The sequence below is a fragment of the Ceraceosorus guamensis genome, assembly GCF_003144195.1.
Source record: "Ceraceosorus guamensis strain MCA 4658 unplaced genomic scaffold IE81scaffold_78, whole genome shotgun sequence".
Classification (NCBI taxonomy): domain Eukaryota; kingdom Fungi; phylum Basidiomycota; class Exobasidiomycetes; order Ceraceosorales; family Ceraceosoraceae; genus Ceraceosorus; species Ceraceosorus guamensis.
Window position 1 is genome coordinate 24791 of NW_020290073.1, and position 26769 is coordinate 51559.

At 56.2% G+C, this 26769-nt stretch overlaps 9 protein-coding genes across 9 annotated transcripts; 4 read left to right on the forward strand and 5 right to left on the reverse strand.

Annotated features, from left to right (window-relative positions):
• Nucleotides 1-209: 209 nt before the first annotated feature.
• IE81DRAFT_237504 (hypothetical protein) lies at nt 210-3192 on the reverse strand. The gene is made up of 3 exons (XM_025511195.1): nt 2968-3192; nt 2654-2900; nt 210-2569 (listed from the first exon to the last, which is right to left on the reverse strand). The coding sequence occupies exons 2-3, from the start codon at nt 2841-2843 to the stop codon at nt 381-383; spliced, it is 2379 nt and encodes a 792-aa protein (XP_025367305.1). The 5' UTR covers nt 2844-2900; nt 2968-3192; the 3' UTR covers nt 210-380.
• A 320-nt stretch (nt 3193-3512) lies between these two features.
• IE81DRAFT_237460 (hypothetical protein) lies at nt 3513-4168 on the forward strand. Its single transcript, XM_025511194.1, has 2 exons — nt 3513-3646; nt 3728-4168. The coding sequence occupies exons 1-2, from the start codon at nt 3627-3629 to the stop codon at nt 4029-4031; spliced, it is 324 nt and encodes a 107-aa protein (XP_025367306.1). The 5' UTR covers nt 3513-3626; the 3' UTR covers nt 4032-4168.
• A 1639-nt stretch (nt 4169-5807) lies between these two features.
• IE81DRAFT_349517 (hypothetical protein) lies at nt 5808-8084 on the reverse strand (the record flags this gene model as incomplete). Its single annotated transcript, XM_025516400.1, has 2 exons — nt 5808-7465; nt 7535-8084. The coding sequence occupies 2 exons, from the start codon at nt 8082-8084 to the stop codon at nt 5808-5810; spliced, it is 2208 nt and encodes a 735-aa protein (XP_025367307.1).
• Nucleotides 8085-9060: 976 nt separating this feature from the next.
• On the forward strand, nt 9061-11801 carry IE81DRAFT_325852 (PLP-dependent transferase). Its single transcript, XM_025514642.1, has 6 exons — nt 9061-9900; nt 10006-10082; nt 10149-11137; nt 11315-11357; nt 11451-11483; nt 11593-11801. The coding sequence occupies exons 1-6, from the start codon at nt 9396-9398 to the stop codon at nt 11677-11679; spliced, it is 1734 nt and encodes a 577-aa protein (XP_025367308.1). The 5' UTR covers nt 9061-9395; the 3' UTR covers nt 11680-11801.
• Nucleotides 11802-13981: 2180 nt separating this feature from the next.
• On the reverse strand, nt 13982-14909 carry IE81DRAFT_293833 (putative small G-protein Ras1; the record flags this gene model as incomplete). The annotated part of the gene is made up of 4 exons (XM_025512024.1): nt 13982-14226; nt 14303-14496; nt 14627-14708; nt 14783-14909. 4 exons carry the CDS (start codon nt 14907-14909, stop codon nt 13982-13984), a joined length of 648 nt encoding a protein of 215 aa, XP_025367309.1.
• Nucleotides 14910-17264: 2355 nt separating this feature from the next.
• Nucleotides 17265-21790, forward strand: IE81DRAFT_237599 (TBC-domain-containing protein). The gene is made up of 6 exons (XM_025511197.1): nt 17265-17369; nt 17488-20731; nt 20796-20878; nt 20950-21138; nt 21222-21401; nt 21474-21790. Exons 2-6 carry the CDS (start codon nt 17533-17535, stop codon nt 21573-21575), a joined length of 3753 nt encoding a protein of 1250 aa, XP_025367310.1. The 5' UTR covers nt 17265-17369; nt 17488-17532; the 3' UTR covers nt 21576-21790.
• Nucleotides 21791-21889: 99 nt separating this feature from the next.
• On the reverse strand, nt 21890-23419 carry IE81DRAFT_342910 (Dehydroquinate synthase-like protein; the record flags this gene model as incomplete). Its single annotated transcript, XM_025515720.1, has 1 exon — nt 21890-23419. One exon carries the CDS (start codon nt 23417-23419, stop codon nt 22166-22168), a length of 1254 nt encoding a protein of 417 aa, XP_025367311.1. The 3' UTR covers nt 21890-22165.
• Nucleotides 23420-24443: 1024 nt separating this feature from the next.
• On the forward strand, nt 24444-25895 carry IE81DRAFT_305570 (NAD(P)-binding protein). Its single transcript, XM_025512328.1, has 4 exons — nt 24444-25066; nt 25205-25436; nt 25525-25628; nt 25756-25895. Exons 1-4 carry the CDS (start codon nt 24875-24877, stop codon nt 25828-25830), a joined length of 603 nt encoding a protein of 200 aa, XP_025367312.1. The 5' UTR covers nt 24444-24874; the 3' UTR covers nt 25831-25895.
• IE81DRAFT_325859 (hypothetical protein) lies at nt 25756-26442 on the reverse strand. The gene has a single exon (XM_025514643.1). It carries the CDS (start codon nt 26312-26314, stop codon nt 25880-25882), a length of 435 nt encoding a protein of 144 aa, XP_025367313.1. The 5' UTR covers nt 26315-26442; the 3' UTR covers nt 25756-25879.
• Nucleotides 26443-26769: the final 327 nt, after the last annotated feature.

The following is a 26769-nucleotide window of genomic DNA, read 5'->3' on the forward strand; positions in this document are numbered from 1 at the left end:
ACGCATGACTACTGTGATCATCATCATCATCATTGCTAGCAGTGCAAGCAACGCATGCAGAGCAGTGCGTGGGACCCAAAGACGAAAGCATAGCCTACCACATCGTATCCAAGGATGGTCTGACGCGCGTCATCGATTGAAAAAGAAGAGGTGCTGTATGTGTGATGTGTGAGATGCGTAAACATATGCGACGGCGGCGTGCTGAAAAAGGCGGCGAATTCGCGATTGAGGGTTGTAGACGCAGAAACAAAAGTCGCGCGGCCAGCTGCCCGGGAGGTATCTTGTCTGCCAGGTCCCATTCCGGAAAGCGCAGAAAGGGCGAAGCAAACGTGCAAAAGTGGGGCTTAACCGCATCCTTGCGTGAGCGATGTGTTGCCGCTTCAGGCTGCCGTAGCAGCAGCCGAGTTGAGCCTGACGCGATTTTGCAGGTTGACAATGGCATCATACGGATTGGTATCTTGCGCATCCTCCCCCCCTTCATCTTCAAAGTATTCTGAGAATTCCTTCTCGTCAAAGAGGACAGGAGAGTGGAGAGGTTGTTGCGCCACCACAGGCACGGCGACAGCTCTTCTGATTTGCGACTGCTGTTTGAGCCAAAAGGAGCGATCTCCCGCGCCTCCTCGCAACGTGGACATGGACGCATCAGCAAACGAATCATCCTCCACCTCCTCGGTCGCATCCATCTCAATATCCGAATCATCTCTCTCCGCCACTTCCAGCTCCACCTCCTCGCCATTCTCTCCGTCCATCGCTCCTCGAGCTTGTTTGCGATGCTTAAGGTATCGCTGAACGACGATGGGCGCCAAGCTGACCAAGCTCAGCAGCACGAGCCTCGCAATGGTCGCGGGCGTCCAGAGGTGTTCCGCAATCGCCGCCGCACCACTCTTGGCCTTGTGTGCCACCATGGCGAGACGGGGATGTTCGGCACTGCCAGGAAGCTTCGCATCGCTAAATCCTCCAGATGCTAGCGTGTCCACCAAAGTCTCGCTAGAGCCAGTCGGCAAGGCTTCCATTGCCTCCAACAAGAGCACGCCGATCGAGGCTGTTGTAAAGTTCCAGCCAATGCTGCCGACGGCCAGAGTGACTGCGTACGGAAGCAAAGGCACGCCAAGGCAGCCGCAGGCCAAGTTCATGGCGCCGTACGGCACGATGGGCAGCACCCTGAGAACCAAGAGATAGCTCCAGATATTGCTATTCGCTCCCGCAGCTGCTGCAGTCGCTTTGGCGATCGTCGATGAGCGCCTGCTGTGACCCCTCCACGAACCTCTGCGGCTCGACACTCTGCCGCTCGAGCGTCTCGCCGGAGTTTTGAGGTGCATGGGTCCCAGCGCTCTCCGCATCGCTGCGAGCGGCTTCTTGAAGCCCGGCAGGGCCGATACGAGTGGTGCAAGAGGTGCGACGAGCAGATAGCACCCGATGCCTCCTACTGACGTAAAGATCGACGTGTACAGAGTCCCCCAGAATGAGCCGTACATTGCACCAAACACCACGTTCATGATGAGGCTTCCAGGGATAGTCCACGCTTGCTTCCACGTAAAGAAGGCGCAAAGCGCGATGAGAGTGTGGAAGAAGGCTCGCCAGGAGCTGTCGCTGTACGTCTTGAGGCTCAGACACGCATCCTTGATCTCTTCGATGGTCAGACCGGTAATATGCTTCGGCAGTTTCATCGGCAAGGTCGACAGACCCAATACGATGCAGATGGTCGAGCCCACGAAGGCGATTAGGAGGAAGAGCAACGCAGGCAGATGCGGGCGGATGGGCGGAAGTTGCACGCTCGCGAGCGCAGCCTTGGCACGCGACGGAAGCGAAACGAAACAGTCCACTGGTGAGGAGGCGAGAGCTGCTGCGAACGGCACATTCGTGGAAGGAGCTAGCTGCTGCGCAGCGCCTCTTGGGCTCGAAGGCGGCGTCACAATGTGACTGGGCAACAGTGACGCAGCGCCGGTGGACGCCTTGGCGTGAGGTGGAGCGCTAGATCCAGGACGCGTAGGCGGCGAGAATGTTCCGTTCGAGTCAGCTGAGACTGTGCTGAAGACGGGACTGAGGCGTCCAGACGTCACTGAGCTGGTGGGAGTCAGAGTCGCGTGCAATTGCCGGTCAGCCGCAGCTTGCGCGGCGCTCCAATGATGCTTTGGGGTAGTGTAATGGTGCCTGACATCCAGAGAATTGCGCGAGCCATGTTGAAGATCGTCTTCGGTGCCCTCTGTATCGTGCGCACCCTCAGAGGACGGGGTGAGCGGCGGACTGTCGTCATTGAGTCCAAGCAATCCGCTCGGCCCTGCCTGTCGTGCGGCGGGCATAGCAAGCAGCTGCGTGGGTCGGCGAGCGTGGCGGTTCGCAGCATCTGGCGCCTCGTCACTTGCGAGCGCCTCGGCCGACGCTGTCAAGCCCTGATATCGACTGGAAGATGTAGCGCCGCCTACCTCTTCATTGCCATCCATGCTGGATCGCAGCTTTCCTCGAGGCTGCTCGACAGGCCGTCCTTCCGGAGGCTGAGCAGCGCCAAACACGCCAAACAGTGAGCGCAAGGACGAAAGTCGGGGACGTGCAAAAGCAGGCAGCGCCAGGCCTGCTTAAAGGGAATGGTACGATGATCAGTCACGAGTTGCGTGCAGCAGGACATCCCAACAACCACGCTCGCAAGTGGTCTCACCATGTTGATTCTGACCGATCTCTGGTGCCACCGCACTCTGCGCAAGACGTGCCTCACCATCGCGGGGCGTTCTGAAGGTGGAAGACAAGGTGAAGTCGGGCGTTCCAGGACCTCGATCGGGATCTTGCAAGTGTAGCAGAGCGCTGGAGCGCTTAGCAGCGCTTGGCCGATATGATTCGGATGCATCCATGCGGCCTATCGATCTTGCGCGGGAGCGTGGTGATGCCGAGCCAGGATGCCGAGGGGTCTGAATGGGAGCCAGCAAGCCGTTATTTCTGGAGGGCGTGACTCTTCGTGATGAGGCGGTGACTGACTCGTTCATGGGTTCTGTTGACACCTCGGATGAGGGCCCGGCAGCAGAGGAGCTGGCAGAAGCAGAAGCAAAGTCGCTCCACGCTCGGGAGAGGGAGGGCGCCATTGCGCCGTCAGAGGCGGTGTCGAGGCAGCGAGGAAGGTGAAGATCCGACGAGGATGGCGCGAAGCGGATGAGGGCGTCTGACGAGGGCGGATCGGAGCAACACGATGAACGGAGGTCCCAAGGAATGCGACGAGAGATGGTGATGTTGGGCTGTGAGGAGGCAAAGGTGAGGGTGGAAGCGAGGTCGAGGGCCAATGTGACCGTGACTGCAGCAGCGAGCAGGGCAGAATCAAGGGAAAGAATTTGGTAAATTGCACACTTGCTGACATGCATACCGGTACTCGCTGCTCAAATGGCGGAAGGTCCAAGCCGAGAGAGGGGTGCATGAACAGTCACGAGTTCACGATGATTGAGCCACGCAGTCAGAGTCAAGCAAAGAGGGTCCTCGCAGCTATCTGGCCTCATGCAGCATCGCCTCTTTGCCCTTCGCGCCTGTTGTGGAAGTCAGACATTTGATTCATCCACATTTGACCTGATCTTTCGGGAGCAGTTGCTGCAGCAAGCTGCGCTCGCTCGCGTGACTTGTTTGTTGGCTACCATGAATAAGTCGGATGCATGCAGACTACTGCTGCTGGGTGAGTCTCTGCATGCATCGCGAGCAGCGCGGGCTGCTGCGTCCACACGCATTGATTAATTAGTTGCTGTTGCCTTTATAGCTATCACACGATCGAGCGGCCAATACTTTTTACCACTTCTCTACTACTACACTTGCTTTCACTTTACATTTCACATCAACTCAACCATCGTCCGCGGGAGCGAGGATACTTGGATGAGCGGTCCGGAGAAGGAGCAAGTGCGATGCGGTCTGTCCCTTTCTCGGGAATGCTGAGTAGCTGGAGGAGCCAAGAGCTGATGAGAAGAGTCACAGCAGTCACGAGTGCGCGGGTACGGATGGATGTTCCCGATCGCGAGCCCCAGCTCAGCTTACCAAACGCAGGCGGGGCACAGCCTCCGCCATGACCAGCATCTCATCGCTGCTGCTGCGCACCAGCAGCTAGAATATCTGTGCAGCTGCAGCAGATCTCATCGCATATGCATACATGCATGCATGCATGGCTGATGGCTGATGGCTGCATCATGGGTGCTGCATGATCCTGTTAAGAGCCCGCGGTCCTGCTGCTGCACACGCGTGTGCGTGAGTGCTTCCTTGTCGTGTTGGCCGGCGCGCGTGTATATACATTCTGCAACAGGTCACGCGCGCGCGGCCATTTTCTTTATCCAGCATGTAATAATATGCGCCCGCCGCGGCTGCTTTGCTCTGCAGCTGCATGTATCCGTGAGTCGCGCGGTCGTCGGGACGAGTCCTCCGAAGTCGGCCTCATGGCGAATTTCGGCGCGAACATAGATCGGCGCCGAGTCTCGAGTTCGGCCGAAGGATCCACCCACAAATCGGCATGCAGGCATGCAATCAAATCACCACCACCGACCCATGTATGCACTATGCAGCCAGCAGCGAAGTGTAATCAGGAATGATAATCATTCGATCGGACGTAGATTCCATCGAGTCGATCAGAATCCAAACGAATACTCTTGGCTGTATGAGCAGACCTCGCGCATAAGGATTTGACTCTGAACGACAATTTCCGAGTCGAAGTTTTGCTCGATTCGCTTCTTCTCATTCTTGATTCGTGCTTACATGTAAAGCAACGCGTTTGCAGCACCGAACAATCTTGAATCGTGAATTTGAATCTTGAATGTTCGTCCTCCTATACGGGTGCTGGAGCATGACGTCGATGTTGATCGGAAATCTCGAGCGCGACGAGGAACGCACCAAGCACCGCACATGTCGATTGATCAAGAGTCGCAAGTATCCAAGGAGGCGGGGCAAGGGTCGTGGCCATGCAGCAATCGTGCCGAGCGGCGGCTCGCCTCGGCTTTGCCCCGCTTGGCAAGTGCAAGTGCTGATCGATCGAATGATCGAGTCGTAAGGTTCAGATGTCGTGACTCGCGACTCGCGACTGCAAGCCACAATCAAGAATCTTTAATCAAGGGGAACTTCGAAGCCGAGATGTGGATCGAACAACGTGGGCTTGCTTGCTGTCTCCATGAGGGGAAACTCCAGTAGCAGTCACGAGCGATCGTATCACGAGTCTGGGAGCATCGCGGCGCAGCTTGATATGGTCAGCGTCATGGCAATCGCATCGTCGTGCCTATCGTGATTCGTGACGAAGTCTCCATTCGCGCAACGACGACCAACAGATTTCCGTGCATCGGTGGAATTCAGTAGCAGAACTCGCAAAGCAGAAAGCGCGACATATTCTCAGAGGCTCGAATGGTCCGAGCTGGGTATACCACCTCTCGGTTTCCTGGTAGATCGATGAAACGCGCTCGCCTAGGATGCTCCAAAGACTGACGTGACTGCGCATTAAGATTCAAGCCTTCACTGACCTTCCCTCTTCCATACGCTCGTGACTATGAACTGCCAAGTTCCAAGTCAGACTTCGAATGCTTTGGACTGCCCCCACCTACCCAATAGATCGACTCGACTCGAACAGACTCTTCAGTCGGCAGTGCGTCCCTCCAGTGAGTATCTCGACGCTACATTAGTGCACAACAAAAACCACAAACCCTACAAGCACTCCATCTTACAATTTCCGTAATGAGAATCCAAAAGGAGAACCTGCATTCCTAGACTACACGGCTCAAGAAAGACCCAGACCTCCGTGCTTGCATCGCCAGAATCGCGCTTCCGTAGATCCGTGGTCATTGGCCGTATGCAGTCTTCGCAGAGTCGCTCTACGAGGTGGTGGATGTGGAGGATGATGGATCAGCGCTTGGAGCGGGAGTATCGGTCTTTGTTGCCTGCGCAGATCTAGCGACCGATCCTTCGCCTTGACCGTGAGGACGAGATGGACCTTGCGGTGTAGACGCGTTCGCACTGGCTGGTGGGCGTGCTACGCCTGTCGTGCCCGCCGCTGCTTGTGCTGGTGATCGGGCAGCAACGTTGCCGCTCGTAGGTGCTGGAGGACGTGAAGCTATTGGCGGTCTGACAATCTTGCTCTGATTCGTCGTTGTTGTCGGTCGTCCAGGTGCACCCGGAGGTCTTGGGTAAAAGGGAGGACTGACGGGAGCGACGGATGCAGTGGGCACAGAGAGGTTGCCTGCGGAGCTATAAGCGCTACTTTGAGGTCTGGCGCCTGACGACGGTGACGCTGGTGGACGAGAAGGGGGACGCACGCCCGAAGGAAAGTTGCCAGAGGGTCTAAAGGGAGGTGGGAGGGCGGAAGGGCCTGCATTGGGCCTAGGAGCAGGTCTCGACAAAGGGGGACGAGGCGGACGAGCTGGCATGAAGGGTGGTTGCGAGGCTGCGGAGGTGGGAGGAGCGCAGCTTGCTGGAGATGGGATGCTCGTGAACAACGACTCTGGAGTGCTTCCGCCCGTGCTAGGCAGTCCCAGGAACAGGTTTCGCACCTGAGCAATTGCCGCGGCCGTGGCTGCCGCCGCTGCCGCATCCATGTCCGGCTCTTCCTCCACTTCTGAAGAGTGCACGCTGCGTCTGTGGCTTGCCTCTTCCTCTTCCTCTTCCTCTTCCTCGTCATCCTCATCCATTTTATTCCCCTTGGTATTGGCGTTTGGAGAGGCTGCTTCATCGTCCTTTCTTGCCTCCTGATCTCTCGAGCTATTGGCTTCGCCTTCGCGACCCGGCGCAGCGTCGCACAAGTGTCGTCTGAGCACATCGCGCCGGACGAAACCACGTCCGCAATCATTGCACCTGAATTTTCGTCCGGGCGCAGCAAGTCCGATGCTAGCCAGGCCGCCAGATCTTCCGTCCTTGTTGATCTCGGGCTCAGGATCCGATTCGTGCGTGCCAGCCACATGTCTCTGCAAGTCGTGTTTCCTGCTGAAGCTTCTGCCCCCCAGCGCGATGCACGCAGGATAGGGACACGTATAAGGCTTCGACCTCTTTGGGTCGGGATCGTGCGTTGCAATGTGCGTGTTCAAGTTGAATGCCCGAGCAAAAGCGCGCGCACAGTGAGGACATTGAAAGCGCTTTGGGGCCTCACCGCCACCATCTGAGGGAGAAGTTGGAGTTGCAGGAGTTTCCTTATTCTCAGCGTAAAGCGATTGGATGTTGGCGAATTGCGCGCTCCGCTGAGGCGTGACCATCTTCGATGGAGCAGGAGTTGGGTCAGAGATTGGATTCGTAGTGCTAGAGACATCACCCTTGCCGGCCATGTGTGCCTGCTTTTGGCTTGCAGAGAGTCGATGCAGAGCGTCTGCCAACTCTCGGTGTGTCTCTTCGTTCCCAGGAAGAGGCTCCCCGTGCTCATCCAAGCCCATGGCGGCCCGCGCGACTGCATTGAGGTCTTGGCCGTTCAAGGCCGCGTAGGCCTGAAGTGTTTGATCGCCTCCTGACTCCGTCACTGGAGTCGCTGAGGGCTCGATCGGTGGGGCTGCTGAATCAGATACGTTGATGATGTCAACAACACGCTTTCTGCCTTGCTGTAATGAGCTGCACTCACCTGCGGATGGCTTTGATGCGGGTGGAGGAGGATGGCCTGGCGCTGTCCTGGGCGGACTGCTTTGAGAAGGAGTGGCGCTGGATTTTTGTAAGGGAGCGGGCTTCCGTGGAGGTGGACGAGAAGTTGTGCTGACGGCAGTAGTGGTAGAGGCAGACTCGACCGGACGCGGTCTTTTCACTCCAGCTTTGACGGCGCTGCTGGATGTAGAGCTTTGCGGCGGAGCTGCGGGCTGGCTTGGCCTTGCTGGCGTGGATACAGGGCTTACATTTTTTGCAGTCGAGTTTGATATTGATGCTGCTGCGCTTGTGGGGCCAACAGCGGGCTTGGCGGATGCGCCGTTGGAAGGCGCGACGGCGGATGTTGATGCCAGTCCTGCGGACAAGTTATAGAGCTCGGCTTGCTCGAAAGCCTGACGCATGATGACTTGGGCCATCGTCTCGGCATCCATTCCCTCGAGTAGAGAGGTGTCCATATCGTTGGTGTCTTGGCGCGCGCTCGGTCTGGAAGTCTCCTCTCCCGCTTGTGACTGCTTGACGGTGCTACCGTTCATGATGCGCTAGTCGGATCGCTCACAGCGGTACCAATCGGCTTGAAATATCGTGTGCCGGATGGTTGATCCGATCAGCATGAGGTATATCAGGCAGCGCTTGAAATCGCAGAGTGCGGCCAGCCTGACGCGTGTTGTAGCGCTCCAGAGTGCTTTGGCCAATTTCAAGGTGTGCAAGTGCTGTCAAGGGGCCGGCTCCAACGCCTGTTCCGATCCATCCACTCGGAAGCTGTCGCGATGGGACAAGGAAGTTGTCGAGCTATGTCCACCCACGAGGAGTTTGCGACTGCACAATCACAATGAGATGGTAGAAACGTCTTGCAAGCTGGCGGGCGCTCCAGGCGGGGGGCCAGAATCACGAATTAGGGACTGGACGACAGAGGGCGGGCGCCGCAGTCTCCGCAGTCGAGTATACCGCAATCGCACCGCACTGAGGACTTACTCTCTTCGGAAGACTCATCAGACTGCTGCTGCTCCTCTTGTACGCTCACGACTCACGACTCACGACTGCAGACTGACAGCGCCACTGAAGCAGGAAATCACGAAGTCGCGCCGTCGGCACGCGCGCGCATTTCTTCCTCTTTTGATTTTTCTGTCGCAAGCGTCCCGCGCCATACCATGGAGACTGTCTGGGCGCCTCGAAATACCTGTCGGGTCGTCGAGCTCCCAATGGGGGCACTGCGCGAGTCATCGCAATTCCATGAGAAGGGCGGACTTCGTGCAGCATGGCATGCAGCAGGTGCCCGCGCGGCGCGGCGTTCGCGTTCGAACAGTTTGAGTCAAGTCTGAGTCACGATCGACGATTTGGATTGGACAAAGTGTCGAGATTATTCGCGAAGAAGATGGCCCTGTAGCGCGTGCAGCTGAAGTCAAGTCACGTGATTTACAGTCACGAGTCAGAAAGGCTTGAGTCAAAGTCTTGATGAGCCTGAGTGCCCGTGCGCACGCGCATGACTCGATCACTCACGACTCCGCGGCCGCTGTCTCGTGCATCACTCGTGACTCCCTCTCTGCAGTCAACCTTCAGATTCACGATTGTCAGTGATCGCCTCACGCCTTCGTCTCAAGACTACTTTCATTCTTTGAGACGGCTATCCAGATCTGTATAGCTTCAAGCCTGCGGGCTTACAATTCGATTATCCACGACGTTCGATTGGCTGCGAGCAAAGCGACGCATGTGCGTTCGGCACTTTTCATGCGACACAGCCGTGACACTCTTGACTTGCTCCGTGCAGCAATCTGACAAATTGTGACTCGATCGATCGAAGAGCAAAGTCGAGTCACCGGCTTCGAGGAGAGCTTTCGGCGTACGCCATGTCGGGCATCAACGCCTCCGCAGCAGAGTCGGATGCGATACTCCCGAGCGCTGTCGAGTCTGGTACAGATGATGCTCCTGCTCCTGCTCCAGCTCCATCATCCTCAGCAACGACAGATCCCGAAACTTCATTGGAGGCCTTGCGCAACCTCGCCGTCTCGCCCACTTCCTCACTCGCACACGTCCCAGTCAGCATGTCCGCCGGTGCAGATCCTTGGGCTGACCCCACACCCCAGCTCGACCCTCGCTCTCTCTCCGCGTCGGACAAGGCCAGCAATACCAGCAGCAGCAGCCAAGCAGGCAATGCTGAGCATTCGGCTGCACGGAACACCTCGAGCGTGTCTAGCAGCAACCCGTGGGCCACTGGTGAATCGGAGAATGCGGCGGGACCGGCTCCTTCGGCTCACAAACTTGCGAGTCAAGAAGAGTATGGACTGCCAAGGCTCGGTCATGACGCTGCTCGCTATTGGAATTTCAAAAAAGGCTTTACCAACCTCAACAATGGTGAGTCGCTCTGAACTGCGTCGCCTCAGTTCGAGTGTCTAGGATGACAGCCTGGATGCACACCGTGCCCGTCTTTCCACGCTCATGCATCTTGCTCCCCCACAGGCTCGTACGGGGCATGCCCAATCCCCGTCCTCGAAGCATGGAGAGCGCTGTCGGACAAAGCAGAAGAGAACCCCGATGTGAGATGAAAGCCTACACGTGATCAAGGCGTCTACCTGATGCCTTGGCCGCTCCTTCCACGACAGCTCTTTCTGCTAAGGACTCGGGATGAACTGTTGCAAAGCGCCTTGTCACGCTTGTCCAAGATGCTCAATTGCCCAACGTCGACACTTGCGCTGATTCCGAATGCGACAACGGCCTCTAACGCAGTGCTGAGAGATCTGTACTTTCAGGATGGGGATGGCATCCTCACGCTCAATGTTGGGTATGGAGCGGTGAACAAGACGCTGTCGTACGTGTACGAAACGCACACGAATCTGAAGACCAAGCTGCACGATGTCCTTGTGCCCATCAAGCTGCCCGCTTCCGATGACGAGATCCTTAAAGCGGTGGAAGAGAGCATCGTAGCCGCCACCGCAAAGCAGATCAAGATTCGACTCGGCATCTTTGACGCCATTTCGAGCATGCCCGGTATCAAGCTTCCGTGGGTGGAGCTTGTGCAACTGTTGAGGAAGCACGACATCCTGAGCTTTGTGGATGGTGCGCACGCCTTTGCACAAGTTCCGCTCGACCTTCAAGCGGCAGATCCGGATTTTTTCGTGTCCAACATTCACAAGTGGGGCTATGCGCATCGAGGTTGTGCAGTGTTCTACGTGCCTAGGCGCAATCAGCATCTTCAGCGATCCAGTCTGCCTACTAGCTGGTCCTACGTAGAGAATGCGTCAGGGCAGACAAATACCTGGGCAGAACAGTGGGCTGCAAATGCGACGATCGATCAGAGCTCCTTCTTGAGCGTGGATGCTGCCTTGACGTTTGCGGAAAAGCTAGGAGGCTACGAGAGGCTTCGACGGTACACGCACGATCTGGCTCGCAAAGGTGCGCTGGAAGTGGCGAGGGTTTTGGGCAGCGAGCTTCTGGATCCCAGTGGAGAGAGAACGGCGGCGATGGTCAATGTGCGCGTACCCGTTGCGGCACATTGTACGCAGGGAGAGGTGGACAAGTGGTTTGCGGCTGCTAGACCTTGGTTCTGGAACACGCTGCAGGACGAGTTCAAGACGGCCATTCCGCTATACACGTGAGTCTTGGTGCCGAGAGGTCTGGCAAACAAAGAGGATGGGCGGATGATCGCGATGCCGTGAGCTCATCCTTCATTCGTGCCAACGCCAAATTTGTTCCTTGTTCCTTTTTTCCTTCTGTTTTTTTTTTTTATTTTTTTATTTTTTTTGTTATTTTTATTTTTTATTTTTATAAGCTACGACTCGAAGATCTGGGCCCGCTTCAGCGCTCAAGCTTGGGTGAGCTCAACGTCATCTCTTTTGACCAGCTTGAAAGAGGGAGGTGACTGCGCGCTGCTGACCAAGTTCCCGCCATCTTTGCCCCACCCGAAGCTCGAAGTGTCCGACTTTGAATGGGGAGCAAGGGTGAGTCGGTGTTGCGATCGATTTGTTGTTGCAGGGAAAAATTTTGTCGTTCCAATCGACTCTTTTCGACGATCTCTCATTTCGTACTTGCTTTCTTGAAACTTCGCAGGCCCTAAGAGAGTTGGTTCGTCGAGTCAATGTGGGCGAGGTGATGTTTGTAGATGGAAAGGCTGTGGAGTCTTCACCTTCTGCTTAGGTCGAATCATACGTTCGAGCTGCTCTCGAGCGTTCGGTGAGGCTTCCCTTGTCGAACAATCCTTTTGAATGTCAATGTATTTCATATGCACGCTTTGTGGTCTTGGAAATGATTTTTTTTGGGCAGATCGGTGCGGTGGTTGAGCTGTTATTGCGAATCGTTGATGCTGGCTCTCGTGTGGAAGAGGTTCGACATGCGAAGTCGCACGCGCGGGCTTTGTTCAGTCAAGTGCTCACCAGCGGGGACTGATCGGCGCTCTTGGTCTTTGCAATCACGAATGAGGCTTTGCGCACCCACCATTCAGCAGTCAGACTCGATGAACAGCAATCCCAGCTGTGTTTGTATCATTCAAGGTTCGTCAAGCTCATCATCAAGCTATCGACGGCCGCGCATGAAAGCTTGATCATACGGTTCACGCACGCGCGCGCGTCTCTTTGGGTCTGAACATCCACGCACACGCGAATGCCACGCACGCACGCACGCTTATCGTGGGTGTTGACTGCTCTACCATCCCGCTCATCGCAGTACTCGTGACCGAGTTCCATTAAATCGAAGTAAGCGCGATCAACTCGAAAGATAGCCAAGGGGGCAAAAATGAGCGAAGCATCCGATTGGCAAGATCCCTTACCCCACGTGCATGGTCCCACCATTCTCGTTCGACTTTCGGGCGGCAAGTGGAGCAGCGAGCTGAGCGCGCCTGTAGGCGTTGTGCTTATCCATGGACGAAACGAGACGCCGAAGCCCATGATGGATATGTTTTGCACGCTTTTGAAGGAAGGATTGCAGGAAGAGAAAGTGGAAGAGGTAGCAGTGCTGCCGAAAGAAGCTGAAGGGCAGGCTGTAGTTGGGAAAGAGAAGCGGGAGGAGAAGGCACTTTGGATCGAAGCGGTTGGAGCTGCGCGGGATTGGTGGTACCCCGATGCGCATTCCGGTTCGTGAGCTTGCGATAGGCACAATAGCGCCAGATGCTTCACATCGCCTGGTTCACGATCCATCTGAACCCAAATTTCCTTCTTGCAAATCGCTGATCAGTGACGGATGAGAAGATGATAGCGAAGAATGCGCCATTCATCTTTTCCGCCTTGCAACGCATCGTCGACGCCATGAAGGATCTAAACAAAAGGGGCGTGCCGAATGATAGGATTGCGCTGGTAGGCTTCAGTCAGGGTGCCAATTTGCTCAACACCTACACGCTCGTGCTCTTGCGAGAACATGTCACACCTTCCCTTGCGACAGAGCTGCTACCTGTACCGCGACACATCTTTCCGCTCGCTGGATCCAGGTTCAAAGTGGTCTCTGCTTTTCCTTTCAGACCCCATCATTCCCACTCCAGTGCTCCAGCCGAAGTCAAAGCAGACCATCAAACGTCCCGCCCGAAGCATTCCATCGCGAACGCGGACGCGGACGCCGATGCGGGACGCAAGCAGATCAACCTCGACTCTAGCCTGATATGCGGCACAAAGGATGTCCGCTTCTCGGTGCAGATGATGAAGGACGTGCTTTCCGACTTGCGCCAAGCGGCTGCGTCCCACGAATCTTCCGAGGGACCTCTAAGAGCTACCTTTACCCTCGATTTCGACCAAGATCAGCCGCACATCATCACGGACATGATGAAGAGGGCCGTGCTGGAATGCGTGCGCAACATCGGTTCCTCAGACCAAAAGACCGGATGATTGCACACGCACATTCACATCTTCAAGTGTATCATCGCTGCCGTCAGCGAGCTCAGAATGACGTGCCTCCCTTTTCCCTTTACGCCAGCTTTCGGGTCGTTGAAAGCCCTGCATCACATTACGTACGAACGAGAAGATGGATGTTTTGAAAGCAAAAGTGACTCGGTGGATAGCATCGCGAGAAGCAGATCAAGTCGAGAAAAGGGATGGCAGGGAACGTCAAATGGGTAGCAGTGTGCGTAAGAGTTGGTGGGTGGTTTGGTCTCAACCGAATGTAATGGAAAAAAGCGCAATTTTGCATATCGGAAAAATTAGAGAGGAATGCTCCTTTCTCCGATAGGAAAACAAGTCGAGCGTGGAGCGCGAGAAGGCAAGCGTACGCACGCTGATGGTGTCATTTGAGAATCGAAAGGCGAAAGAGTGAGTGCTGTAGAGAGAGTCTAGTAGAAGGCATTGCGCGAGCAGGCGACGCTGCTTCGTTCTCGTACGTGCAGCGTAGCGAAGGGACGATGCCTATCGGAAAGGACTTTCAAGAGAGCGGCATGGCTTTGAGAAAGCGTGACGTGAGGTTGGCATGTGGAACAGCAGTGGCGAGCCAGAATAATTCCTTGTTTCCGATCCCGACATCTTCACAAGACCACGCATTTGCAACCGCAGCAACTTCCTTCTTGCTTGTTTCCCCCCGGTTGCGCATACTCCATACCGCCCACAGCTCCCATTGCTCCTGGTGCACCAGGCCTCGCACCAGCTTGCTCCCTATTGAAGCGACGAATCTCGCGCACGAGGTTGCAGAAGGCTTCGTCGACGTTGATGCGCTGCTTTGCCGAAGTCTCGATGAAACGGCATCCAAAGTGCTTGGCCAACTCGCGACCCTCTGGAAGAGATGTCGCATGCAACTTTCAGTATGCGACAAGATGCATGGACGCAGCTAGGGGTGAAGCTCCACTCACCATGACTGCCCACTTGCCTCTCGTACTCCAAATCGCACTTGTTCGCAACAATGATCACTGGGAAATAGTCCTTGTCCTTGACGCGCAAAATCTGCTGGTGGAATGTCGTAATCTCCTCAAAGCTGTTCCTCGAGGTGATGCTATAGACGAGCAAGAAACCCTCGCCTGTGCGCATGTATTGCTCTCGCATCGCACTGATCGTCAAAGCAGCTCCATGTCAGCTCCACGACTCTACAAGCTCGCTCTCATGACCAGCGGAGCTTGTGCAGGCTTGATCGAAGTGGTGCTGCCTATGAGCGATCCAGCTTTGCCTGTGATGCTCACCTGTACTCTTCTTGCCCCGCAGTATCCAACACATCCAGCAATGCGACCTCTTCATCAATGACGCATTGCTTTCGGTAAGAGTCTGATCGGCGTCGAGAGGTTCGAGCATCAGCCTAGGCGCGCAATTTCACGACCCGCGCTGCCTCACACACTCACCCTCGATGGTCGGATCATACTCGTCCACAAAATGACCTTGGATGAACATCACTGTCAGTGCGCTCTTTCCTACACCACCACCTCCCACCACGACCAACTTGTATTCTCGAAGGAAAGCGGCTTGCATGGTGCTCGTCTGACTGCAAGGATGGGACTGTATGCGCTTGATTGGTCGAGCTTGGATGGGACTGTATGCGCTTGATTGGTCGAGCTTGGAGTCGCGTTTATGCGCTACTGGAAAGTCTATGGAGAGAAGCGAGAGGCGTCGAGCGTCAGGCTTGCGACTGAGAGTGAATGGAGCTGAGAAGTTGTGCTGCTGATGCGAAGCAGATGCAAAGGCGGACGAGCGGGCGGGCGAGCGAGCAAGCAGCGATGGGGTATGCTCAGCTTCGGAATGAGATGCGGAGCCTGCGAGGGCGAGAGAGCGCTTTGAGCGTGTGTGCAAGAGTGGCTTGAGGGTGGACGTGTGTGATGTGTGAGTGGTCACCAGTCTATGCGAGCGATGGCGCTGCATGAAGCACGGCACGTCCTGCCAAGTATATCGCTTTCGATCGTGCGCGCTATGGACCCGCGGTGCTGTATATAGCTAGCTGTCTGCTGCTGCTGCTGCTGGATGCTACACACACTCAAGACTCTTGACTAGACTGGTATGCCGACGCACCCATCCTCGTAAGTCTTGCACACAACTGGCCGTCTAGATGCACAAATATCAATCTTGAAGACAGCCTTTATATTGAGATTCTTATTGTGTGCATGACACTTTGAATCAAAATCTGGAACTCAATTCTCGATTCTTGATTCTTGTTGTAAGTACTCATTACTTTCACCCCGCCGCCCCTACGCGTTGCAGACGGGTCTGCATGCAGCAGCAGCAGCACCAGCAGCTAGAATGCGCGCATCTTGGATCGCCGCCGGCGTGGCACTTGCGCGATGGTGACTTAATTTCTGGCCGTGCTGCCTATATACGCTATCTGTCGCCTGTCACTCGATCACACATCACCCCGCCGACATGCGTATGCCATGCGGATCTGGAATCTCCGCTCATGCTGTACATGCGCTGCAGATGACTCCTGATTAGGCGTGCACCGTTTTGTATTCATTTGAGATTTTGCACTGGCGAAGCTAAGCTGAAGGCTGTGTGGTACTTCCTCGAATCAGGACTCACCTCGAGTCATGCATCACTATTCCACACGAGAGCGCGCCGAAAGGCGTTGAGCGAGCAGATGATTGGTGTAGGAGGCGGTCTCAAGTCAAGAACGATCAGTCGTGAGTGAGCGTGATGGTGTTGGCCACGTGGTCGATGCATGATGCCCGAGCGCGTGCACCAAGAGAAGCAGACCGCGCTTGCATGGGGCTCGCTGCATGCATGCTGCAGTTGCAGATCTGGGTTAACTGGTGCTGTTGGACGCGGAAGAGCGCGCGCCCACCTCCATGATGCGACCGCGCGCGAGAGGACCATCATGCAGCTGCGATCGAGGTTCAAATCAAGCCACAGCTTTGATGAGTTGACATCGCAAGGTGAGCAAAGACATGGATGCACACGACCATGTACCGAGGCTAAACATAGAGAGAGAGTCCATGCAGCATTCAACACTCGCACGCGGCTTGACTCTCACCCGAAAACAGCTTGCCCACTTCTCATAACTCACGCTCTCGGCCTCGCTCGCACATGCGGGCAAAGTTCCGAAGGACTGTTACATGCTCCACTTCCACCTGACCACAGCAGCTACGAGGCGAACGCATGATTGATCCTCCTCAGATGCACCGCTCGTGCCTTTCGATTCACGATCCCCACTTCGATCTGCAGTCGAATGACACCTCCTGATCGCATTGGAGCTCAGGCGTCGTTGTTCAGTCTGGCCAGCATCGGCGATGCACAGTGCAGCTCTCGCGCACCCTACCGCGGATCACACAGCTCATGAGCTAACGAGTGCGACTCGAGTGCCGCGATGAGCCATCCATTGGCGCTGAGCGCAGATCTAGCGACGCCCACCACATCCAAAGATGCTTCGACAGCTGATGCATCAGCCTCAGAATCGAGGTCGAACGCTCAACCGGCTGATTCTTGGACTCGGCCGGGCTATTTCGATCTTCAGAAGCTGGCCCATCGAGCAGATGAGATGGAGAGGCAATCGCACGCGTCGAGCTCCAAACTCACAGATCGGCTCCGACTGTCCCCGAGCGCGCATCCCTACGCCCACTCAACGAAAGCGGACAGCTCGGTCGGTGACGCCGAGTCCGGCTACAGCAGCGATGACACAATCGACGAGAATGACAGGCTCCGCGTCAGTCCCGTACCTTCTAGAGCTCCCTCCAGAGCTGGCAACCTGACCGTCGGCACTCGGACTCGACCTCCATCTCGCAGCGCTGCTCGATCGCCGATACCACCATCTGTGGCGCGAGAGCCGACCAAGGCTATGTCTGTTGCCCCCTCAGAGAGCGACAACGATGGAGAAGGAGTGGCGGAGCGCCAATCGCGCAGACATTACCTCTCTTCTCTCCACCAGCTCTCAGACGTCGATCTCGAGCGGATCGCCACTTTTGGATCTGCCACCCAGCCTGCCCATGGTGCCCGAACCGACTCTGCGTCGCCCGCACAAGGCACCGCTACCGAAGCTGGGCTGACCTCGGGCGTGGGTGCTCACACAGACTCCATTCTTGCGACGCGCACGAGCCTAATACGAGAGCTTAGCATCGCTCTCAAGGTCGCGATAGACGAGGGATCACTACATCGTGAGGCACTGGAAGGCATGCAGAAGAAGCACGTCGTTGCGATCGGTGCACAGCGGCGACGCTACGATGCGCGAGAGACGGCTTTGAAGGACATTCTACGAGGAGCAGGCGTCTCGCAACTGCGCGTGGAGCGCGCTCTGATGCACGCCACAGATCAGTCCGAAATTCCTACATTTCAGGCCGACGAGCGCAAAGAGGGCAATAGCACCGCTGACGCGACGCAGACAAACAATGGCCAGCGTTCGAGCTTCAAAGAGGAGCTGACCAGCCTTGGAGACGAGGGCTTGCCAGAGTCGCTCAGGGAAGCGATGCTGGAAAATCTTGCTGCAGAAGGGGGCGATGAATTGTCCAGAGATCACTTGAAGGTGCATGATCAGAGCACTGTACGAGCGCGTCGGTCGCTCCACAGCAGCACTGGCGACACCGCCTCGGCGCTCTCAGCTCGAGACGATGCCTCGGATGCGGTAGTGCCACCAGACGCTCGCGCAGACCCAACAGCCTCGAGCCGAGGCGCACGTCAGCAAGGAGATATGCGGTCGACTCAGGAGATCTTCGACAAAGGATCCGACAAGTCGCCGCGTCGGTCATCAAGAGCGCCTTCCGTCTCTTCGACAAAGTCCTCGGCTTCAAAGCAAAGTGTCGCCCCTTCGAGCTTTGCGTGGGGTCTGTGGGGATCCAGCTCGGTTTCGCACACGAAAGCTGCACCTAGCGTGCACGCTGTCAGTCCAGCAGACGTTGAAGCGGACGGCTACTTGTCCGACGGCGCGCAGCCTGCGGGAAGCCGTGGGATTTTGCATTCCTCTCCAAAAGGTCCGCAGACAGCACACGCTAGGTCTGCCTCTGTCTCGGCCCCGTCCCTAAGTACTCCAAGCTCCCCGAGAGCACCGAGCAGCTCCAGCACTTCGTCCGACAAGACGGGCACAGGCAGCAACAGAGTGCTGAGCGGCTTGTCTATGATGGGCAGCATCGCGTGGCGCCGTAAGCCGAAGCCGTCCCCTAGGCCCGCCCTTCCAGGATCTGTCGCTTCTCGAGGAGCGACAAGCTTGACTGAGGGAGAGGAGATTGCAAACAGAGCCGACGACACCCCAGCGGCTCTCTCGGTCGGCGAAGGCACAGCAGATGCGGCTTCTGGATCGTTAGTAGGGTCTTCTACCCTTGCCGTCTCCAAAACCGGGCTCGATGACGAGGGCGCACAAATTCGTCCCACCGAAGACGACAGAGTCTCGGTCTCTGACGCTCTGCAAGAAGCTTTGAGTGCGGATGCTGCGGCACCTAAAGCCAAGAGTGACACCGTGCCCGCCAGTAGAGATTTAGAGGCCGGTCTCGACAAGAGCAGCCCAGCAGAAGAGAGAGCGTCGGTATCGAGCGCCGCTAGCGACGCGAGTGGAAGCCTGAAGGCGTCAAGGAATGTAGAAGCTCGTGCTGCACCCCCTTCTGCCTCCGGGGCTTCTGGCAGCACCAGCGCTGCACGACTAGGTCAGACGCTGGGGCGAAATGAAAAGCGACGACGCGATGGGGCTGTGCTTAGAACGCCATCACATCCATCGAACTCCAACTCGGTGCAGCCGAATGTGACTCGAGTTCCTGGCATGTTCTCGTTCGGCAGGAGCAGCGTAGATTCGGGCAAGAGTCCCATGAAGGACGCAAGAGCTGCGCGTCAAGACAGTCGAGGCGATGATGCCACTTCGGAACCGAGTGCAGCAGCACCGGCACCTTCAGTCGAGCTAGAACCCATCATCGCCAATGACAGCAAACCGCCATCTCTGGCCATCTTTGCCAAGCGAGGCGGCAAGCTCGTAACTCAGCGCGTTGCGCCAGGTCGGCAAGCCAAGTCTTCGCGCACAAAGGCACTGAGTCGTCTGGAAGAGGAGAGTGGCTCGAGCGAAAGCTCCGGTGATGAGTTTGAAGTGTATGGCGGCAAGGGTTTGGTCATGATGGCCCCGCCCGAGCCTATCAATGCTCGCGAGCAAGATGCGGCGGAGCTGCTCACTGATCGCTACGGTTTTGTGTACGACGCAACGTCGGCAGATGTGCGCCTCTTGCGTCAAGCGAGACGCGCTGCTACCCCTGCGCCAGCTTGTCTCACTGGCATTCGAGTAGGGGTGCGGGCGAGGGGCGGATCTGATAGTCAAAGCGAAGATGAAAAGGAAGATGATGCCGATCTGTTCACTCCGGATTCTGAAGAGGAAGCGCAGTCGCCAGACGGGCCGGTCTCTGACGACGCAGCTATGCGAGCTACATCGCTGGCGGAGAACGAGGACTTGTTCGATGGAGCAGAATCCCACATTTCCGAGGCAGGATCCGTCGTCTCCTCTTACTCTCAAAAGGTTGCGGGTATGCAAGCCGGAGGAAGCAGGAGCGGCAGCAGCCAAAGCCCGACGACGACCCACTCGATGCTCTCTGTGGCGCGCGCAAAGCCCATGACGGAGGCGTCCTCTCTCAGCGTCCCTTCGCAAAATACCGCTGAATCAGGTCCGACAAGTCCTTCGGCAGAGCTAGAATTCCAGTTTGCTTCGCAACCCGCAGCGCCCAATGCGCTCACCATCGAAACGCCGAAGGCTGCCAAACCGCGCCCGGCTTCGACATCGCAGACTGTCAAGAGACTTTTGGGTCAGTTGCAGCGAATGCACGAAGATCAGCAAGCAGAGCAAAAGACGAAATGGGACGAGTTTCTGGAACAAAGAAGACAGGCTGTAACGTCCCGAACGGGCACTCGCCCGTCCGCGTCGCAGGCTGCGAACGCCAGCGCGGGAGGCGCAGCTCGTCTAGCCGGCGCTGTACGCAAAAGCGGCGGCCAGATGTTGGGCTTAAGCGCTTCCGAGAATGCTACTGGTTTAGCTCAGGTGGACGATGTGCCCGAGGAAGCTTGGCAGCAGGGAATGATCGGCGTGAATCGTATGGGCGATAGCAAGCTGGGCAAGGATCACTGGCGCGTCTTTCTGCGCCTCTGCCAGGCTGGCATTCCTTTGTGCTACCGCGCCAAGGTTTGGACGGAGTGCAGCGGAGCCATTGAGGCTGCTGAGCCTGGAAAGTATCAGGAGTTGCTGGCTGAGCATCAAGGGGATGCCAATCAGTGCACAGAACAGATCGATTTGGACGTGCATCGCACCATGCCGACCAACGTCTATTTTGGAGGAGATGGTCCAGGCGTTCCAAAGCTTCGCCGATTGCTGGTAGCTTACTCGTGGTACAATCCGACGTGCGGATATTGCCAAGGTAAGCACGATGGCAAGAGTGGGCTTTATGATCACGCTGCTCACGCGCTGCTATCGCTTGCAAGGTATGAATAATCTGGCAGCGACATTGCTGTTGACGCATGCGACGGAGGAAGACGCGTTCTGGGTTCTCGTCATGATCATCGAGGTGAGCTGCGTCGCTGCACTCTGGTGGGGGGCCGTGGGAATGGTTGCTCATCTTGTGTTTCGCTGCCGCAGCGCATCTTGCCGAGCGAGTATTACACTTCTCATCTCCTCGTCTCCCAAGCGGACCAAAGGGTTCTCATCGATCTGGTTGGAGAGCTCCTTCCGGACTTGCGCGCACATCTGGACGAGCTTGGCGTCGATTTGCCCGCTGTCACTTTCGCCTGGTTCCTATCGCTGTACACTGATTGTCTACCTGTCGAGGTGAGTGAGAAAGCGTATCGCACTACAGCGCTCGGAAATTGACGCCGCTCGTCTCTGTGCGTCGTGCGGAAATTCGTGACCAGACACTGTTTCGCGTGTGGGACGTGCTCTTTGTTGAGGGCATGGTCGTACTCTTCCGCGTGGCTATAGCCATTCTCGCTCTGAACGAGAAGGAGCTACTGAGCGCCACGTCTGCATCTGGTATTTATAGTCATATGCACAGCATGACCTCCAAGCTTTTCAACGCCGACAAGCTCATCAGCGTGAGTCTTTTGAAGAGAGAGACGTTTTGGGCACTCCATTGCGCTTACCTTGCTTCTCCACCCGCAACTTAGCTTGCGTGCGAAGAACTCAAGACGGCCATTCGGTACGCCGACATTCTCATTCTTCGCGAGAAGCACGTCGCAGATCTGGAGAGCGAGTTGGGACTTGTTTGAACAGCTCTACCTGCTCGCGCACCCTCGCACCAAGTGTTTGCGCACCCAAATTGTTCACGCCGGCAAGATCCTTGAGCGGGAAGAAAATCTTGCCGCAGTGGGATTCCCACGTTTCTTAGCGAAAGTCATTGTACACTAGCAAGCACCCTAGCTCTTTCACAATCCAGATCTTCGGTCACTCTAGTCGAATGACTTGAACCGCTCACACGCGCGAGGGAGAGCACGATATCGAGCAGCCCTGGTCTGAACGCTCTGTCGAGCGCTGCGTGCTGGGCATGAAATTGCGCTATGCGAAGGTGACGCTTCAACAGCTTGCCGAGCCCTTCGTATTGCTGGGGGCGTGTCTCCCGCTCTGATCAGTAAATGCTCTGGAGTAGCTCGAGCACTCGACGGTGTAGATCTTCGTCCTTGCGAGAAGCGTGCGCAGCGACTATGTGGGTCGAAGGGGGGAAAAGGCAAGCGAGGGGGGAAGGGGAGCGCCGTCAGCTTTCTCTTCTTGTATTTTTACTTTTTAATTCGATTGAATCCCACGCGCGCGTCCCCCCCTTTCGTCGAGGGAACGAGCTGAGCAAAGAGAGAGAGAGCGCTTGTTAAGCGTCGGGAATGTCGTACTCACTCTTGTCCAAATCTTGCCTGGGCACGCCCAATGGTTGCAGGGTGCTGTGCAATCCCAGATCATCTACCAACCTTTGCACCGCATCTGCCACTTTTTCTGCCCTCTGTCTCAGAGGCGTTGCGCTCTGCTCATCCAGCTCCTTGTAAGGTTGCTGCTGCAACAGAGCGCCCGTAGGTGGTGCGATGTCGTCGTGCAAAGCATCGACGCGATAGGGTTTTGGAATGTGGTCGAGGGACTCGGAAAGCGCTACGAGCTGTTCGGTGCCGATCTTGTCGAGGGGAAGTCGAGCCATGAGACGAATGGTGGGTGCTAAAGTCAAGCAGGTTGTGATTCCGTGTCCAATCTTGTACGTAGCGCCCAACGCATGTCCCAGGGCATGCGACAAGCCCAACGCCCCCACGCGATCCTCCGACCAGAGCGAAGCGACGGAAGCGAGGAGCAATCTTTGTCGAACGTCGACGTTTCGAGGTTGGGATTTTGACATGGGCAAGAGGTGAAAGAGATCGCGAAGTGCGCCTAACCACATGTTGCGCAAGAGGGGCGAAGGATCGGGTCGATAGAGCAGCTCGATCGCGTGATCCACCGCCCTCATTCCCGTCGAGAGCCACAGCCTTTCGGGCGTTTGGAGCGTGAGATCGGCATCCAGCACCAGGGCCCGAGGAACGATCCTCGCATCGCTCACGCCCACCTTTTTCCCACCGTCCGTATAGCCTGCATTTCGAGATGTTTGTGCAGCGCTGAGCGTGGTGGGGACCGCAATGATGGGAATAAAGTCATCATCCTTGCCATCTTTGCGGCCGTGCTTGTCCTCGTCTTGTTGCGCTTCTTGGTGCGCGTAGTAGGAGATGGCCTTGGCAGCATCGATGGGACTTCCACCTCCGATAGCCACAATCACATTGGCTCCGTGCTCCTTCATCCCGCCCAAAGCTTTGCGTATGCCCTCGACGGGCGAGTGTTCGCCAATGCCAGTGTACGTCAATGCGAAATGCTTGCCCAATATCTTTTCCGCTTCTGGAATGATGGATGTCTTGGAAAGAGAAGAGCCGGTCAGGATCATCGCTTTGGCAGGATGATTTGGTTGGTCTGCAGAAGCGTGAGGAGGTACAGAGACGAGCTGGACCAGTTTGGGCAGACTGGACAAGCTACCTGAACCCCAGACGATCTTTTGAAGTTGGGTAGGAGTGTACGTCCCAGCAGAAACCTTTTGAGCATTGCTTGGGGCAGACATTTTGGATGTCGTGCTCAAGCTTCGTAGCGCAGCGGTGACTTGTGTGGATGCGCAACGCGAAGCGTGTGCTGTCCGATTGGCTGAGGAGAGTGCTTGTGTGAGACGCCAAGGGGAGAATGTTGGTGTGTTGATGCTGCTGTTGAAGCCGATTAGCCGTGCGACCGATATCGAGGGACACCTCATTGCTCACCTGCACGACGGCTGTTCTTGAAGATTCTCTCACAGATCACATTTGCAAGGCATTCGTGATCGGATGATGATGCGGATGTGTCAAAGTTGGGTGGGAGTGCTGGCTGAGTGGGAGCGGGAGTGCTGAATGAGTGAAGTCGACCCTGACTGTGGACTGCGCTGCACTCACCCTCTCCACTGCTCGACTGCTCGAGGATGTGGAGGTGTATGCACTGCAGCTTGATTCATCTGCTGACTGCTGCGCCCCCTACGGCAGCAGTGCACGCTATCAGTGGCCGCCGGCAAGGATGGCAGCAGGGTCCGCTTTCGGCACAGGCTGAGTGCAGGTAGCGGAGAAGCAGCGGCAGATAGATGTGCGATTGGGGAGGGAGCAAAAGGGGAACGTCATGCTAAAGAGCAGCCAGCAGCAGCAGCGCGTTCCCTACGATTCGCTCCATTCGTGACTCTGTGTGAGACTGAGCGTCGAAAGCGCACGTCTACATGGTCGTTCGTGAGTGTGAGGTGTCGACAGCTGCTGATGATGATGCACGCAGCATGTGGAGGTCGTGTTGGACGGAGGGGCGGGCAAAGCGCCTCGATCTGCCGGGCCGCATGCATGCGTGCGCATGGCCGGCGAGGATGATGCTGATGCCGTGTGAGTGCTTTTGCCGGCCCTCGGCACCATGCGTGTGGCACACTTAACCGCAGTAACCACTTGATTGACTCTGGAGAAACAATAAGCGCTCCGTTGATCCGCTCTTCATCCCCGATGCGAGATCCTTTGGCACATCCTCCATCTGAATTCTGCAATCAGTAGCTGCATCCTCCAATCAGTAGCAAAGCATCAGACAGCGATCAAGAGCAAAAGCGGCAAGCGATAAGTCACTTTGTGTGTGGCCATTTCTACAAGCGCGCACGTATCGGTAAGCATGACCAGCAGGAGGGATCAAGATCAGGACTTGTCTGATCGGGTGGTTCTGATCACAGGTGAGCATAGAGCGCAAGCCTTTGCGCCATACCTCCAATCACGTGGAGAGGGAGAGAGAGAGAGGCTAAAGCTTGTTCAAACGTGGCTCCTCTCCCTTACTTTGTGCGCTTTCGCCTTGCGTTGGCGCAGGCGCTTCGTCGGGAATAGGCGCTTCGACCGCAAAGCTTTTAGCTCAGCGTTTTCCTCCTCGAGCATTAGCGCTAGGCTACAATCGAAATGAGCAAGGCATCCGCTCCACCATCTCTGCCATCCAGTCCCACATTCCCCAAAATGCTGCTCAGCAGAAGCAGCATGCCCAAATGCAGGTAGAAGCTTTTCAGGCTGATCTGTGCGACGAGAAGCAGACGGTCGAGCTTTACGAACGGGTCAAGAAGAGGTTTGGGAGAGTGGATTGCGTGTTCATCAATCATGGCATCAATGGAGGCAAGCATTTGGGTCCTTTGGGAGATATGGATGATGTTTCGGTAGAGGATTTCAAGAGCACTTGGCAAGTGAGTGGGAGGCCAACATAGCATTCGTACTGGTGGAACAGGAGAGCGAAGAGCTCGCCGTGAGGGCGCTGCAAGAGCGAGCATCGAAGCAGTGCACTGATGCTCACACCAAGCCAAACAAAATCATCTTTTCACAAGGCCAACACGCTGAGTCCTTTTGTGCTGACAAAGTGCTGCATCAAGGAGATGGCTTCTAGGGGATACGGAAGAATCATCTATTGCAGCTCCGTAGCAGCTCTGACGGGCGGTGTGATAGGTCCACATTACTCTTCTTCCAAATCGGCGCTGCATGGAATGATGCGTTGGGCGGCAAATCGGTATGCCAAAGAGGGAGTCACTGTCAATGCTGTTGCTCCTGCTCTCATCGACGGTGAGTGCCGCGGCGGACGGCCATTGCGAAGAGTCTGCATGGCTCATCTCCATCTGCTGTTCCCACTCTGCACCATCCATGCGCACAGGAACCGGTATGATCAACACTGACGAGAAGCCCGAGATGAAGGATGCGTTGCAAAAGAACATCCCGATTGGAAGGTTGGGCACGGTAGAGGAGGTGGCTGACGTAGTGAGTTCAAGCATTCGTGCTTCGTGATGACAATAGAGGAGCCAAAGTCGTGCCGCTTGCTTGGATAGGTGTGCCAATGTTGCCCCCTTTTGAATCATGCTGATTGCGACCTCCACTGCCTGGACAGGTCTTATTGCTGCTGACCAATTCATACATCACTTCCAAGTGCTGGTCGTTGGACGGAGGTTGGGTGCACCAATAATCCTACCAAAGATCTTTCCCCCCTCCTCCTTGTCGATGCCCCTTTGGTTTCATCCCTCTCTCGCCTCTTGGGAAAGTCGTCTCAACGCTTCCAAAGCATCTTCTCCTCTTTCCACATCCACAAAAAGATGATCGTGTCTGCCTGCCGCAATCACGTTGCACGAGATGCCGAGCTGGGTGAGCCGAGCAGACACAGCAGCGGTCAATCCCACACCTTGCAGAGCCGAGTGAACCTTGAGCGTGATGCGTCTCGCTACGAAATCAGGCCTGCGATTCAAAGCTTCAGCTTCTGCTCGACGCACGATCAACGTCGTTCCTTCTTCATCTTCTGCGATCTGAGCAAACGGAATGATGGCGCGTCCCCCGGGCCCCAGCAAGGGAAAAGAGGGAGGTGATTCGTTGGAAAAGATGAGGTAGACGTACGGCTCGACGTGGAGCGTCGGCTCCATGCCCGAAAGCATGCCTTGAAGATCCGAGACGGGCATCTCGTCTTGCCTCCCTTTGCCTCTCCTTTCCATACGAGTTCCGGTCAGAGTACGTCTCAACCAGGCTCGATTTTTGCTTCTCGCGCGCCCGCAAATCTGCGCCCCAAGTCGCTGTGCAGGTGTTGAGAGTGATAAAGCAGGAAAGCCAAAAATGACCTCCCCCCTTCTCGCCAACATGATCCCTCGCCGTCGAGTCACGCTTGTCGCTCCTTCCAAAAAACCCCTTCCGCACGAGAGAAATATTCGGTCTGTTCTCCGCGCGCGCGCGCGCGATCCCCCACCTACCCGTCCACCATCCCAAGAAATCGCAGGACAGTGCCGCAGCAGGAGCTGGCACAAGGCGCAAGAAAATCATGATTACTCGCATACACAATTGTGGCGTCATCCGCCTCTCTCCAAGACTCTACAAGAACTTTGTGCGTGAAAAACAGTCCGTAAAGTGTTCGTGATACAAG

Excerpts from the sequence above, each read along its gene's own strand:
- IE81DRAFT_237504 (XM_025511195.1), bottom strand. The coding sequence starts at position 2,843 with ATGGATGCATCCGAATCATATCGGCCAAGCGCTGCTAAGCGCTCCAGC. Across the intron at positions 2,570-2,653 it reads GATCGGTCAGAATCAACATG|GCCTGGCGCTGCCTGCTTTT; the intron begins GTGAGACCACTT and ends CCCTTTAAGCAG.
- IE81DRAFT_237460 (XM_025511194.1), top strand. The coding sequence starts at position 3,627 with ATGCAGACTACTGCTGCTGG. Across the intron at positions 3,647-3,727 it reads ATGCAGACTACTGCTGCTGG|CTATCACACGATCGAGCGGC; the intron begins GTGAGTCTCTGC and ends TTGCCTTTATAG.
- IE81DRAFT_325852 (XM_025514642.1), top strand. The coding sequence starts at position 9,396 with ATGTCGGGCATCAACGCCTCCGCAGCAGAGTCGGATGCGATACTCCCG. Across the intron at positions 11,138-11,314 it reads ACGGCCATTCCGCTATACAC|CTACGACTCGAAGATCTGGG; the intron begins GTGAGTCTTGGT and ends TATTTTTATAAG. Across the intron at positions 11,358-11,450 it reads GCTTCAGCGCTCAAGCTTGG|CTCGAAGTGTCCGACTTTGA; the intron begins GTGAGCTCAACG and ends CCCCACCCGAAG.
- IE81DRAFT_237599 (XM_025511197.1), top strand. The coding sequence starts at position 17,533 with ATGCAGAAGAAGCACGTCGTTGCGATCGGTGCACAGCGGCGACGCTAC. Across the intron at positions 21,139-21,221 it reads CTGATTGTCTACCTGTCGAG|ACACTGTTTCGCGTGTGGGA; the intron begins GTGAGTGAGAAA and ends ATTCGTGACCAG. Across the intron at positions 21,402-21,473 it reads ACGCCGACAAGCTCATCAGC|CTTGCGTGCGAAGAACTCAA; the intron begins GTGAGTCTTTTG and ends CCCGCAACTTAG.
- IE81DRAFT_305570 (XM_025512328.1), top strand. The coding sequence starts at position 24,875 with ATGCAGGTAGAAGCTTTTCAGGCTGATCTGTGCGACGAGAAGCAGACG. Across the intron at positions 25,437-25,524 it reads TGCTCCTGCTCTCATCGACG|GAACCGGTATGATCAACACT; the intron begins GTGAGTGCCGCG and ends CCATGCGCACAG. Across the intron at positions 25,629-25,755 it reads TAGAGGAGGTGGCTGACGTA|GTCTTATTGCTGCTGACCAA; the intron begins GTGAGTTCAAGC and ends CTGCCTGGACAG.
- IE81DRAFT_325859 (XM_025514643.1), bottom strand. The coding sequence starts at position 26,314 with ATGCCCGTCTCGGATCTTCAAGGCATGCTTTCGGGCATGGAGCCGACG.